Source organism: Salmo salar, unplaced genomic scaffold (genome assembly GCF_905237065.1).
Source record: "Salmo salar unplaced genomic scaffold, Ssal_v3.1, whole genome shotgun sequence".
NCBI classification, from domain to species: Eukaryota; Metazoa; Chordata; class Actinopteri; order Salmoniformes; family Salmonidae; genus Salmo; species Salmo salar.
Genome location: NW_025547712.1, coordinates 69,523 through 81,697, shown reverse-complemented (window position 1 = coordinate 81,697; position 12,175 = coordinate 69,523). Strand labels below are relative to the sequence as shown.

The 12,175-nt window shown below is 40.7% G+C and overlaps 1 protein-coding gene across 1 annotated transcript; it reads left to right on the top strand.

The window, feature by feature from the left end:
* Nucleotides 1-1,482: 1,482 nt before the first annotated feature.
* On the top strand, nucleotides 1,483-7,376 carry LOC123732229 (monocyte to macrophage differentiation factor 2-like; the record flags this gene model as incomplete). Its single annotated transcript, XM_045711519.1, has 4 exons — nucleotides 1,483-1,557; nucleotides 6,728-6,829; nucleotides 6,935-7,004; nucleotides 7,194-7,376. Coding segments are annotated over 4 exons (430 nt in total), but the record flags the coding sequence as incomplete, so codon positions are not given.
* Between the last annotated feature and the right edge of the window lie 4,799 nt (nucleotides 7,377-12,175).

Genomic DNA, 12,175 nt, shown 5'->3' with positions numbered 1-12,175 from the left:
TAATAACTGTGTGTGTAATAACTGTGTGTAATAACTGTGTGTATAATAACTGTGTGTATAATAACTGTGTGTAATAACTGTGTGTATAATAACTGTGTGTATAATAACTGTGTGTGTAATAACTGTGTGTGTAATAACTGTGTGTAATAACTGTGTGTATAATAACTGTGTGTATAATAACTGTGTGTATAATAACTGTGTGTGTAATAACTGTGTGTATAATAACTGTGTGTGTAATAACTGTGTGTGTAATAACTGTGTGTAATAACTGTGTATAATAACTGTGTGTGTAATAACTGTGTATAATAACTGTGTGTATAATAACTGTGTGTATAATAACTGTGTGTATAATAACTGTGTGTAATAACTGTGTATAATAACTGTGTGTAATAACTGTGTGTATAATAACTGTGTGTATAATAACTGTGTGTGTAATAACTGTGTGTGTAATAACTGTGTGTAATAACTGTGTATAATAACTGTGTGTGTAATAACTGTGTATAATAACTGTGTGTATAATAACTGTGTGTATAATAACTGTGTGTATAATAACTGTGTGTAATAACTGTGTATAATAACTGTGTGTAATAACTGCGTGTATAATAACTGTTTGTAATAACTGTGTGTCTAATAACTGTGTATAATAACTGTGTGTATAATAACTGTGTGTGTAATAACTGTGTATAATAACTGTGTGTAATAACTGTGTATAATAACTGTGTGTAATAACTGTGTGTGTAATAACTGTGTATAATAACTGTGTGTAATAACTGTGTATAATAACTGTGTGTATAATAACTGTGTATAATAACTGTGTGTATAATAACTGTGTGTATAATAACTGTGTGTGTAATAACTGTGTGTAATAACTGTGTGTGTAATAACTGTGTGTAATAACTGTGTGTGTAATAACTGTGTGTAATAACTGTGTGTATAATAACTGTGTGTATAATAACTGTGTGTGTAATAACTGTGTGTAATAACTGTGTGTATAATAACTGTGTGTATAATAACTGTGTGTGTAATAACTGTGTGTAATAACTGTGTGTATAATAACTGTGTGTATAATAACTGTGTGTATAATAACTGTGTGTGTAATAACTGTGTGTATAATAACTGTGTGTGTAATAACTGTGTGTGTAATAACTGTGTGTGTAATAACTGTGTGTATAATAACTGTGTGTGTAATAACTGTGTGTAATAACTGTGTGTATAATAACTGTGTGTATAATAACTGTGTGTATAATAACTGTGTGTGTAATAACTGTGTGTATAATGACTGTGTGTGTAATAACTGTGTGTGTAATAACTGTGTGTATAATAACTGTGTGTGTAATAACTGTGTGTGTAATAACTGTGTGTAATAACTGTGTGTAATAACTGTGTGTGTAATAACTGTGTGTATAATAACTGTGTGTATAATAACTGTGTGTATAATAACTGTGTGTGTAATAACTGTGTGTAATAACTGTCTCTCTACAGTCTAGTGGAGCAGCGTTTCCACATGTGTGACAGAATGGCCATCTACTTCTTCATCGCTGCTTCCTACACCCCCTGGTAGGTGTTAGTACCCCCTGGTAGGTGTGTGTACCCCCTGGTAGGTGTGTGTACCCCCTGGTAGGTGTTAGTACCCCCTGGTAGGTGTTAGTATCCCCTGGTAGGTGTGTGTACCCCCTGGTAGGTGTTAGTACCCCCTGGTAGGTGTGTGTACCCCCTGGTAGGTGTGTGTACCCCCTGGTAGGTGTGTGTACCCCCTGGTAGGTGTGTGTGTGTGTGTGTGTGTGTGTGTGTGTGTGTGTGTGTGTGTGTGTGTGTGTGTGTGTGTGTGTGTGTGTGTGTGTGTGTGTGTCAACATTAACGGGCGTATCAACAGGAGAGGGAGGATGGAAATCAAACCGCTAACTGGGCAGATTTGTTGCCACTCAAGACCGTTTTGTGCCTGTGAGAGCATTTTAGCTAAGCCTTTTCCTAAACTTAACCTCATTCTCCTAACCTGCTACGTTAATTCTCCTAACCTGCTACGTTAATTCTCCTAACCTCCTAACCTGCTACGTTAATTCTCCTAACCTGCTACGTTAATTCTCCTAACCTGCTGCGTTAATTCTCCTAACCTGCTACGTTAATTCTCCTAACCTGCTATGTTAATTCTCCTAACCTGCTGCGTTAATTCTCCTAACCTCCTAACCTCCTACGCTAATTCTCCTAACCTGCTGCGTTAATTCTCCTAACCTCCAAACCTCCTACGTTAATTCTCCCTAACCTGCTACGTTAATTCTCCTAACCTGCTAACCTGCTACGTTAATTCTCCTAACCTGCTACGTTAATTCTCCTAACCTGCTACGTTAATTCTCCTAACCTGCTACGTTAATTCTCCTAACCTGCTGCGTTAATTCTCCTAACCTGCTACGTTAATTCTCCTAACCTGCTACGTTAATTCTCCTAACCTGCTGCGTTAATTCTCCTAACCTGCTACGTTAATTCTCCTAACCTGCTATGTTAATTCTCCTAACCTGCTGCGTTAATTCTCCTAACCTCCTAACCTCCTACGCTAATTCTCCTAACCTGCTACGTTAATTCTCCTAACCTGCTGCGTTAATTCTCCTAACCTCCAAACCTCCTACGTTAATTCTCCTAACCTGCTATGTTAATTCTCCTAACCTCCTAACCTGCTACGTTAATTCTCCTAACCTGCTACGTTAATTCTCCTAACCTGCTGCGTTAATTCTCCTAACCTCCTAACCTGCTGCGTTAATTCTCCTAACCTGCTACGTTAATTCTCCTAACCTGCTGCGTTAATTCTCCTAACCTGCTACGTTAATTCTCCTAACCTGCTATGTTAATTCTCCTAACCTGCTGCGTTAATTCTCCTAACCTCCTAACCTCCTACGCTAATTCTCCTAACCTGCTACGTTAATTCTCCTAACCTGCTGCGTTAATTCTCCTAACCTCCAAACCTCCTACGTTAATTCTCCTAACCTGCTATGTTAATTCTCCTAACCTCCTAACCTGCTACGTTAATTCTCCTAACCTGCTACGTTAATTCTCCTAACCTGCTACGTTAATTATCCTAACCTGCTACGTTAATTCTCCTAACCTGCTACGTTAATTCTCCTAACCTGCTACGTTAATTCTCCTAACCTGCTACGTTAATTCTCCTAACCTGCTGTGTTAATTCTCCTAACCTGCTACGTTAATTCTCCTAACCTGCTACGTTAATTCTCCTAACCTGCTACGTTAATTCTCCTAACCTGCTACGTTAATTCTCCTAACCTGCTACGTTAATTCTCCTAACCTGCTAATCTGATACGTTAATTCTCCTAACCTGCTATGTTAATCCTCCTAACCTGCTACGTTAATTCTCCTAACCTGCTACGTTAATTCTCCTAACCTGCTACGCTAATTCTCCTAACCTGCTAACCTGCTACGTTAATTCTCCTAACCTGCCACGTTAATTCTCCTAACCTGCTACGTTAATTCTCCTAACCTGCTACGTTAATTCTCCTAACCTGCTACGTTAATTCTCCTAACCTGCTACGTTAATTCTCCTAACCTGCTACGTTAATTCTCCTAACCTGCTGCGTTAATTCTCCTAACCTGCTACAATAATTCTCCTAACCTGCTACGTTAATTTTCCTAACCTGCTACGCTAATTCTCCTAACCTGCTACGTTAATTCTCCTAACCTCCTAACCTGCTACGTTAATTCTCCTAACCTGCTGCGTTAATTCTCCTAACCTGCTACGTTAATTCTCCTAACCTGCTACGTTAATTCTCCTAACCTGCTACGTTAATTCTCCTAACCTGCTACGTTAATTCTCCTAAGCTCCTAACCTGCTACATTAATTCTCCTAACCTGCTACGTTAATTCTCCTAACCTGCTACGTTAATTCTCCTAACCTGCTACGTTAATTTTCCTAACCTACTGCGTTAATTCTCCTAACCTGCTACGTTAATTCTCCTAACCTGATCCGTTAATTCTCCTAACCTGCTACGTTAATTCTCCTAACCTGCTACGTTAATTCTCCTAACCTGCTACGTTAATTCTCCTAATCTTCTACGTTAATTCTCCTAACCTGCTAACCTGCTACGTTAATTCTCCTAACCTGCTACGTTAATTCTCCTAACCTGCTACGTTAATTCTCCTAACCTGCTACGTTAATTCTCCTAACCTGCTACGTTAATTCTCCCTAACCTGCTACGTTAATTCTCCTAACCTGCTAACCTGCTACGTTAATTCTCCTAACCTGCTACGTTAATTCTCCCTAACCTGCTACGTTAATTCTCCTAACCTGCTAACCTGCTACGTTAATTCTCCTAACCTGCTACGTTAATTCTCCTAACCTGCTACGTTAATTCTCCCTATCCTGCTACGTTAATTCTCCTAACCTGCTACGTTAATTCTCCTAACCTGCTGCGTTAATCCTCCTAACCTGCTACGTTAATTCTCCTAACCTGCTGCGTTAATTCTCCTAACCTGCTGCGTTAATTCTCCTAACGTTAATTCTCCTAACCTGTTGCGTTAATTCTCCTAACCTGCTATGTTAATTCTCCTAACCTGCTACGTTAATTCTCCTAACCTGCTACGTTAATTCTCCTAACCTGCTACAGTACGTTAATTCTCCTAACCTGCTACGTTAATTCTCCTAACCTGCTACGTTAATTCTCCTAACCTGCTACGTTAATTCTCCTATTCTGCCACGTTAATTCTCCTAACCTGCTACGTTAATTCTCCTAACCTGCTACGTTAATTCTCCTAACCTGCTACGTTAATTCTCCTAACCTGCTACGTTAATTCTCCTAACCTGCTGCGTTAATTCTCCTAACCTGCTGCGTTAATTCTCCTAACGTTAATTCTCCTAACCTGCTGCGTTAATTCTCCTAACCTGCTATGTTAATTCTCCTAATCTGCTACGTTAATTCTCCTAACCTGCTACGTTAATTCTCCTAACCTGCTACAGTACGTTAATTCTCCTAACCTGCTACAGTACGTTAATTCTCCTAACCTGCTACGTTAATTCTCCTAACCTGCTACGTTAATTCTCCTAACCTGCTACGTTAATTCTCCTATTCTGCCACGTTAATTCTCCTAACCTGCTACGTTAATTCTCCTAACCTGCTACGTTAATTCTCCTAACCTGCTACGTTAATTCTCCTAACCTGCTACGTTAATTCTCCTAACCTGCTACGTTAATTCTCCTAACCTGCTACATTAATTCTCCCTAACCTGCTACGTTAATTCTCCTAACCTGCTACATTAATTCTCCCTAACCTGCTACATTAATTCTCCTAACCTGCTACGTTAATTCTCCTAACCTGCTACGTTAATTCTCCTAACCTGCTACGTTAATTCTCCTAACCTGCTACGTTAATTCTCCTAACCTGCTGGGTTAATTCTCCTAACCTGCTACGTTAATTCTCCTAACCTGCTACGTTAATTCTCCTAACCTGCTACATTAATTCTCCTAACCTGCTACGTTAATTCTCCCTAACGTGCTACGTTAATTCTCCTAACCTGCTACGTTAATTCTCCTAACCTGCTACGTTAATTCTCCTAACCTGCTACGTTAATTCTCCTAACCTCCTAACCTGCTACGTTAATTCTCCTAACCTGCTACGTTAATTCTCCTAACCTGCTACGTTAATTCTCCTAACCTGCTATGTTAATTCTCCTAACCTGCTACGTTAATTCTCCTAATCTGCTACGTTAATTCTCCTAACCTGATACGTTAATTCTCCTAACCTGCTACGTTAATTCTCCTAACCTGCTACGTTAATTCTCCTAACCTGCTACGTTAATTCTCCTAACCTGCTACGTTAATTCTCCTAACCTGCTAATCTGATACGTTAATTCTCCTAACCTGCTATGTTAATCCTCCTAACCTGCTACGTTAATTCTCCTAACCTGCTACGTTAATTCTCCTAACCTGCTACGCTAATTCTCCTAACCTGCTAACCTGCTACGTTAATTCTCCTAACCTGCAACGTAAACGAAGCATCATTATCGCTACCCAGGAACTGACCAATGAAAACGCGTTAACAAACAAAAAAACAACGTCGCTCAATCAAAACTGTCTGACCAATCACAGAGCGCTGATGTTACACGCACTTATTCCACCAATCCCACGGTCACACACCTTCCATATGAAGCTTCCCGTACCTGAGATAGAAAGAGTTGGGTCCGTGGTCATGTGTTTCCAGGTTAATAATGAGGGAGTTGGGTGTTTCCAGGTTAATGCTGAGGGAGTTGGGTGTTTCCAGGTTAATGCTGAGGGAGTTGGGTGTTTCCAGGTTAATGCTGAGGGAGTTGGGTGTTTCCAGGTTAATGCTGAGGGAGTTGGGTGTTTCCAGGTTAATGCTGAGGGAGTTGGGTCCATGGGTGTTTCCAGGTTATTACTGAGGGAGTTGGGTGTTTCCAGGTTAATGCTGAGGGAGTTGGGTGTTTCCAGGTTAATGCTGAGGGAGTTGGGTGTTTCCAGGTTAATGCTGAGGGAGTTGGGTGTTTCCAGGTTAATGCTGAGGGAGTTGGGTGTTTCCAGGTTAATGCTGAGGGAGTTGGGTGTGTCCAGGTTAATGCTGAGGGAGTTGGGTGTTTCCAGGTTAATGCTGAGGGAGTTGGGTGTTTCCAGGTTAATGCTGAGGGAGTTGGGTCCATGGTCATGTGTTTCCAGGTTAATGCTGAGGGAGTTGGGTGTTTCCAGGTTAATGCTGAGGGAGTTGGGTGTTTCCAGGTTAATGCTGAGGGAGTTGGGTCCGTGGTCGTCTCACATGCGGTGGATTATCTGGATCATGGCGATTATCGGCTCCACATATGTCTTCTACTTTCACGAGAGGTACCACACACACACAAGCACACACACACACACACACACACACACACACACACTCGCATCACTATCCCTGACGTTAATGATCTGAGGTGATGTCACTCCCTGCAGGTATAAACTGGTGGAGTTACTTGGATACGTGGCCATGGGGGCGGGGCCTGCACTGGTCATCCTGTCCATGGTAACACACACACACACGCACGCACACACACACACACACACACACACCAATTGATCGTCCAGAAACATTTACCTAAAGTTAATGTTCCAACTTTCAAAGTAGTTTATCCCCTAAGCCCTGACCGTGTGTGTGTGTGTGTGTGTGTGTGTGTGTGTGTGTGTGTGTGTGTGTGTGTGTGTGTGTTTGCAGGCGGACACGGCAGGTTTGTGTGAGCTGGCGGTGGGCGGGATTTTCTACGTAGTGGGTGTGGCCTTCTTTAAGAGCGATGGAGTCGTCCCATTCGCTCACGCCATCTGGCACCTGTTCGTTGCCATGGGAGCAGCCACACACTACTACGCTATCTGGAGACACCTGTACACACCTGGACACTGACACACACACACACACACACACACACACACACACACACACCTAACGTGGTGCTAGCTAAACAGTGATCTGGTCTGACTATTATTAGTTGTAATAGTAGGATCACTCTCTCTGTCCAATTAGAGACAGGAACCAATTAACAACCAGAAGGATCTCTGTCCAATTAGAGACAGGAACCAATTAACAACCAGAAGGATCTCTGTCCAATTAGAGACAGGAACCAATTAACTACCAGAAGGATCTCTGTCCAATTAGAGACAGGAACCAATTAACAACCAGAAGGATCTCTGTCCAATTAGAGACAGGAACCAATTAACAACCAGAAGGATCTCTGTCCAATTAGAGACAGGAACCAATTAACAACCAGAAGGATCTCTGTCCAATTAGAGACAGGAACCAATTAACAACCAGAAGGATCTCTGTCCAATTAGAGACAGGAACCAATTAACAACCAGAAGGATCTCTGTCCAATTAGAGACAGGAACCAATGAACTACCAGAAGGAAGACCTGACCTGCACTACAGTCAACCTCTTCATAATGACACCTTTACGGAGTAATACTGTGGTACCTTTATACCGACACCTTTAAGGAGTAATACTGTGGTACCTTTATACTGACACCTTTAAGGAGTAATACTGTGGTACCTTTATACTGACACCTTTATACTGACACCTTTAAGGGGTAATACTGTGGTACCTTTATACTGACACCTTTAAGGGGTAATACTGTGGTACCTTTATACTGACACCTTTAAGGAGTAATACTGTGGTACCTTTATACTGACACCTTTAAGGAGTAATACTGTGGTACCTTTATAATGACACCTTTACGGAGTAATACTGTGGTACCTTTATACTGACACCTTTAAGGGGTAATACTGTGTTACCTTTATACTGACACCTTTAAGGGGTAATACTGTGGTACCTTTATACTGACACCTTTAAGGAGTAATACTGTGGTACCTTTATACTGACACCTTTAAGGGGTAATACTGTGTTACCTTTATACTGACACCTTTAAGGAGTAATACTGTGGTACCTTTATACTGACACCTTTAAGGGGTAATACTGTGGTACCGTTATACTGACACCTTTAAGGAGTAATACTGTGGTACCTTTATACTGACACCTTTAAGGAGTAATACTGTGGTACCTTTATACTGACACCTTTAAGGAGTAATACTGTGGTACCTTTATACTGACACCTTTAAGGAGTAATACTGTGGTACCTTTATACTGACACCTTTAAGGAGTAACACTGTGGTACCTTTATACTGACACCTTTAAGGGGTAATACTGTGGTACCTTTATACTGACACCTTTAAGGAGTAATACTGTGGTACCTTTATACTGACACCTTTAAGGAGTAATACTGTGGTACCTTTATACTGACACCTTTAAGGAGTAATACTGTGGTACCTTTATACTGACACCTTTAAGGAGTAATACTGTGTTACCTTTATACTGACACCTTTATACTGACACCTTTAAGGAGTAATACTGTGGTACCTTTATACTGACACCTTTAAGGAGTAATACTGTGGTACCTTTATACTGACACCTTTAAGGAGTAATACTGTGGTACCTTTATACTGACACCTTTAAAGAGTAATACTGTGGTACCTTTATACTGACACCTTTAAGGAGTAATACTGTGGTATCTTTATACTGACACCTTTAAGGGGTAATACTGTGTTACCTTTATACTGACATCTTTAAGGGGTAATACTGTGTTACCTTTATACTGACACCTTTAAGGAGTAATACTGTGGTACCTTTATACTGACACCTTTAATGGGTAATACTGTGGTACCTTTATACTGACACCTTTAATGAGTAATACTGTGGTACCTTTATACTGACACCTTTAAGGAGTAATACTGTGGTACCTTTATACTGACACCTTTAAGGAGTAATACTGTGGTACCTTTATACTGACACCTTTAAGGAGTAATACTGTGGTACCTTTATACTGACACCTTTAAGGGGTAATACTGTGGTACCTTTATACTGACACCTTTAAGGAGTAATACTGTGGTACCTTTATACTGACACCTTTAAGGAGTAATACTGTGGTACCTTTATACTGACACCTTTAAAGAGTAATACTGTGGTACCTTTATACTGACACCTTTAAGGAGTAATACTGTGGTACCTTTATACTGACACCATTAAGGAGTAATACTGTGGTACCTTTATACTGACACCTTTAAGGAGTAATACTGTGGTACCTTTATACTGACACCTTTAAGGAGTAATACTGTGGTACCTTTATACTGACACCTTTAAGGAGTAACACTGTGGTACCTTTATACTGACACCTTTAAGGGGTAATACTGTGGTACCTTTATACTGACACCTTTAAGGGGTAATACTGTGGTACCTTTATACTGACACCTTTAAGGAGTAATACTGTGGTACCTTTATACTGACACCTTTAAGGAGTAATACTGTGGTACCTTTATACTGACACCTTTAAGGAGTAATACTGTGGTACCTTTATACTGACACCTTTAAGGAGTAATACTGTGGTACCTTTATACTGACACCTTTAAGGGGTAATACTGTGGTACCTTTATACTGACACCTTTAAGGAGTAATGCTGTGGCACCTTTATAATAATTCCGCATTGACATTACGGGGTAAATGTGTGTAGAGGCCAGTGACAAATAATCTCAATATAATCTATTTTAAATTCAGGCTGTAACACAAAATGAATACTTTCTGAAGGCACTGTAGATGTCAGTCAGTCCTGTCTAGTATAACTATATCTAGATGGCTCAGTCAGTCCTGTCTAGTATAACTATATCTAGATGGCTCAGTCAGCCCTGTCTAGTATAACTATATCTAGATGGCTCAGTCAGTCCTGTCTAGTATAACTATATCTAGATGGCTCAGTCAGTCCTGTCTAGTATAACTATATCTAGATGGCTCAGTCAGTCCTGTCTAGTATAACTATATCTAGATGGCTCAGTCAGTCCTGTCTAGTATAACTATATCTAGATGGCTCAGTCAGTCCTGTCTAGTATAACTATATCTAGATGGCTCAGTCAGTCCTGTCTAGTATAACTATATCTAGATGGCTCAGTCAGTCCTGTCTAGTATAACTATATCTAGATGGCTCAGTCAGTCCTGTCTAGTATAACTATATCTAGATGGCTCAGTCAGTCCTGTCTAGTATAACTATATCTAGATGGCTCAGTCAGTCCTGTCTAGTATAACTATATCTAGATGGCTCAGTCAGTCCTGTCTAGTATAACTATATCTAGATGGCTCAGTCAGTCCTGTCTAGTATAACTATATCTAGATGGCTCAGTCAGCCCTGTCTAGTATAACTATATCTAGATGGCTCAGTCAGTCTTGTCTAGTATAACTACATCTAGATAGCTCAGTCAGTCCTGTCTAGTATAACTATATCTAGATGGCTCAGTCAGTCCTGTCTAGTATAACTATATCTAGATGGCTCAGTCAGTCCTGTCTAGTATAACTATATCTAGATGGCTCAGTCAGCCCTGTCTAGTATAACTATATCTAGATGGCTCAGTCAGTCTTGTCTAGTATAACTACATCTAGATGGCTCAGTCAGTCTTGTCTAGTATAACTATATCTAGATGGCTCAGTCAGTCCTGTCTAGTATAACTATATCTAGATGGCTCAGTCAGTCCTGTCTAGTTTAACTATATCTAGATGGCTCAGTCAGTCCTGTCTAGTATAACTATATCTAGATGGCTCAGGTCAGTCCTGTCTAGTATAACTATATCTAGATGGCTCAGTCAGTCTTGTCTAGTATAACTACATCTAGATGGCTCAGTCAGTCCTATGTAGTATAACTATATCTAGATAGCTCAGTCAGTCCTGTCTAGTATAACTATATCTAGATAGCTCAGTCAGTCCTGTCTAGTAGAACTATATCTATATGTCTCAGTCAGTCCTGTCTAGTAGAACTATATCTAGATGTCTCAGTCATTCCTGTCTAGTATAACTGTATCTCGATGGCTCAGTCAGTCCTGTCTAGTATAACTATATCTAGATAGCTCAGTCAGTCCTATCTAGTATAACTATATCTATGATCTTCACACAGGAACTAAGAGATTTATATCAGAGAAACTGTTGATTTAAAAAGAGATTTACAGCATTTCTTGTACATAGTTTCCCCCCCCCCGCCTCATTTTAGGGGACCAAAAGTTATTGGGGGAAGAATTACCTTGTGTGTATTACATCAGTCAAAAGGTGAGTATTTGGTCCCGTATTTCACAGCACTCGCTGGCGACTCTACAAGCTGTTTGTTCTGTGTTTCAGATTATTTTGGGCACAACAACAAGTCCCAATGCTTTTGGCGCTCGCTGTAAAATAACAAGATATTTACAAACTAATTTACAAGTTAATTTATTGAAAACGTACAGTAACATTTATTGAAAACATAAATCATTTAAGGTTATATTTTAGCGTGTGTGTGTGTGTGTGAGGCCAGTCAGTGCTCTGAGTCTCTGTGGCAGCGCTGCGTTGGCGTCTCCGTGCCAACGGGGGGAAGTGGCGACGGGAGGAGGCGGGGTCAGAACACTCAGCGCCACGCTCGGAAGTTTCAGCAGCGACCATAACTCCTCCCCTCTGGTCACTACGGCGACAACGTCCTCCTCACTGCCGCACCAGGAGACCGCTCCGCTCCGAAGCTTAGAGAGGAACAGAGAAACCCTACGCACACACACACACACACACACACACACACACACACCACACACACACACACACTACACATACACACACACACACACACACACACACACACACACAGACACACACAC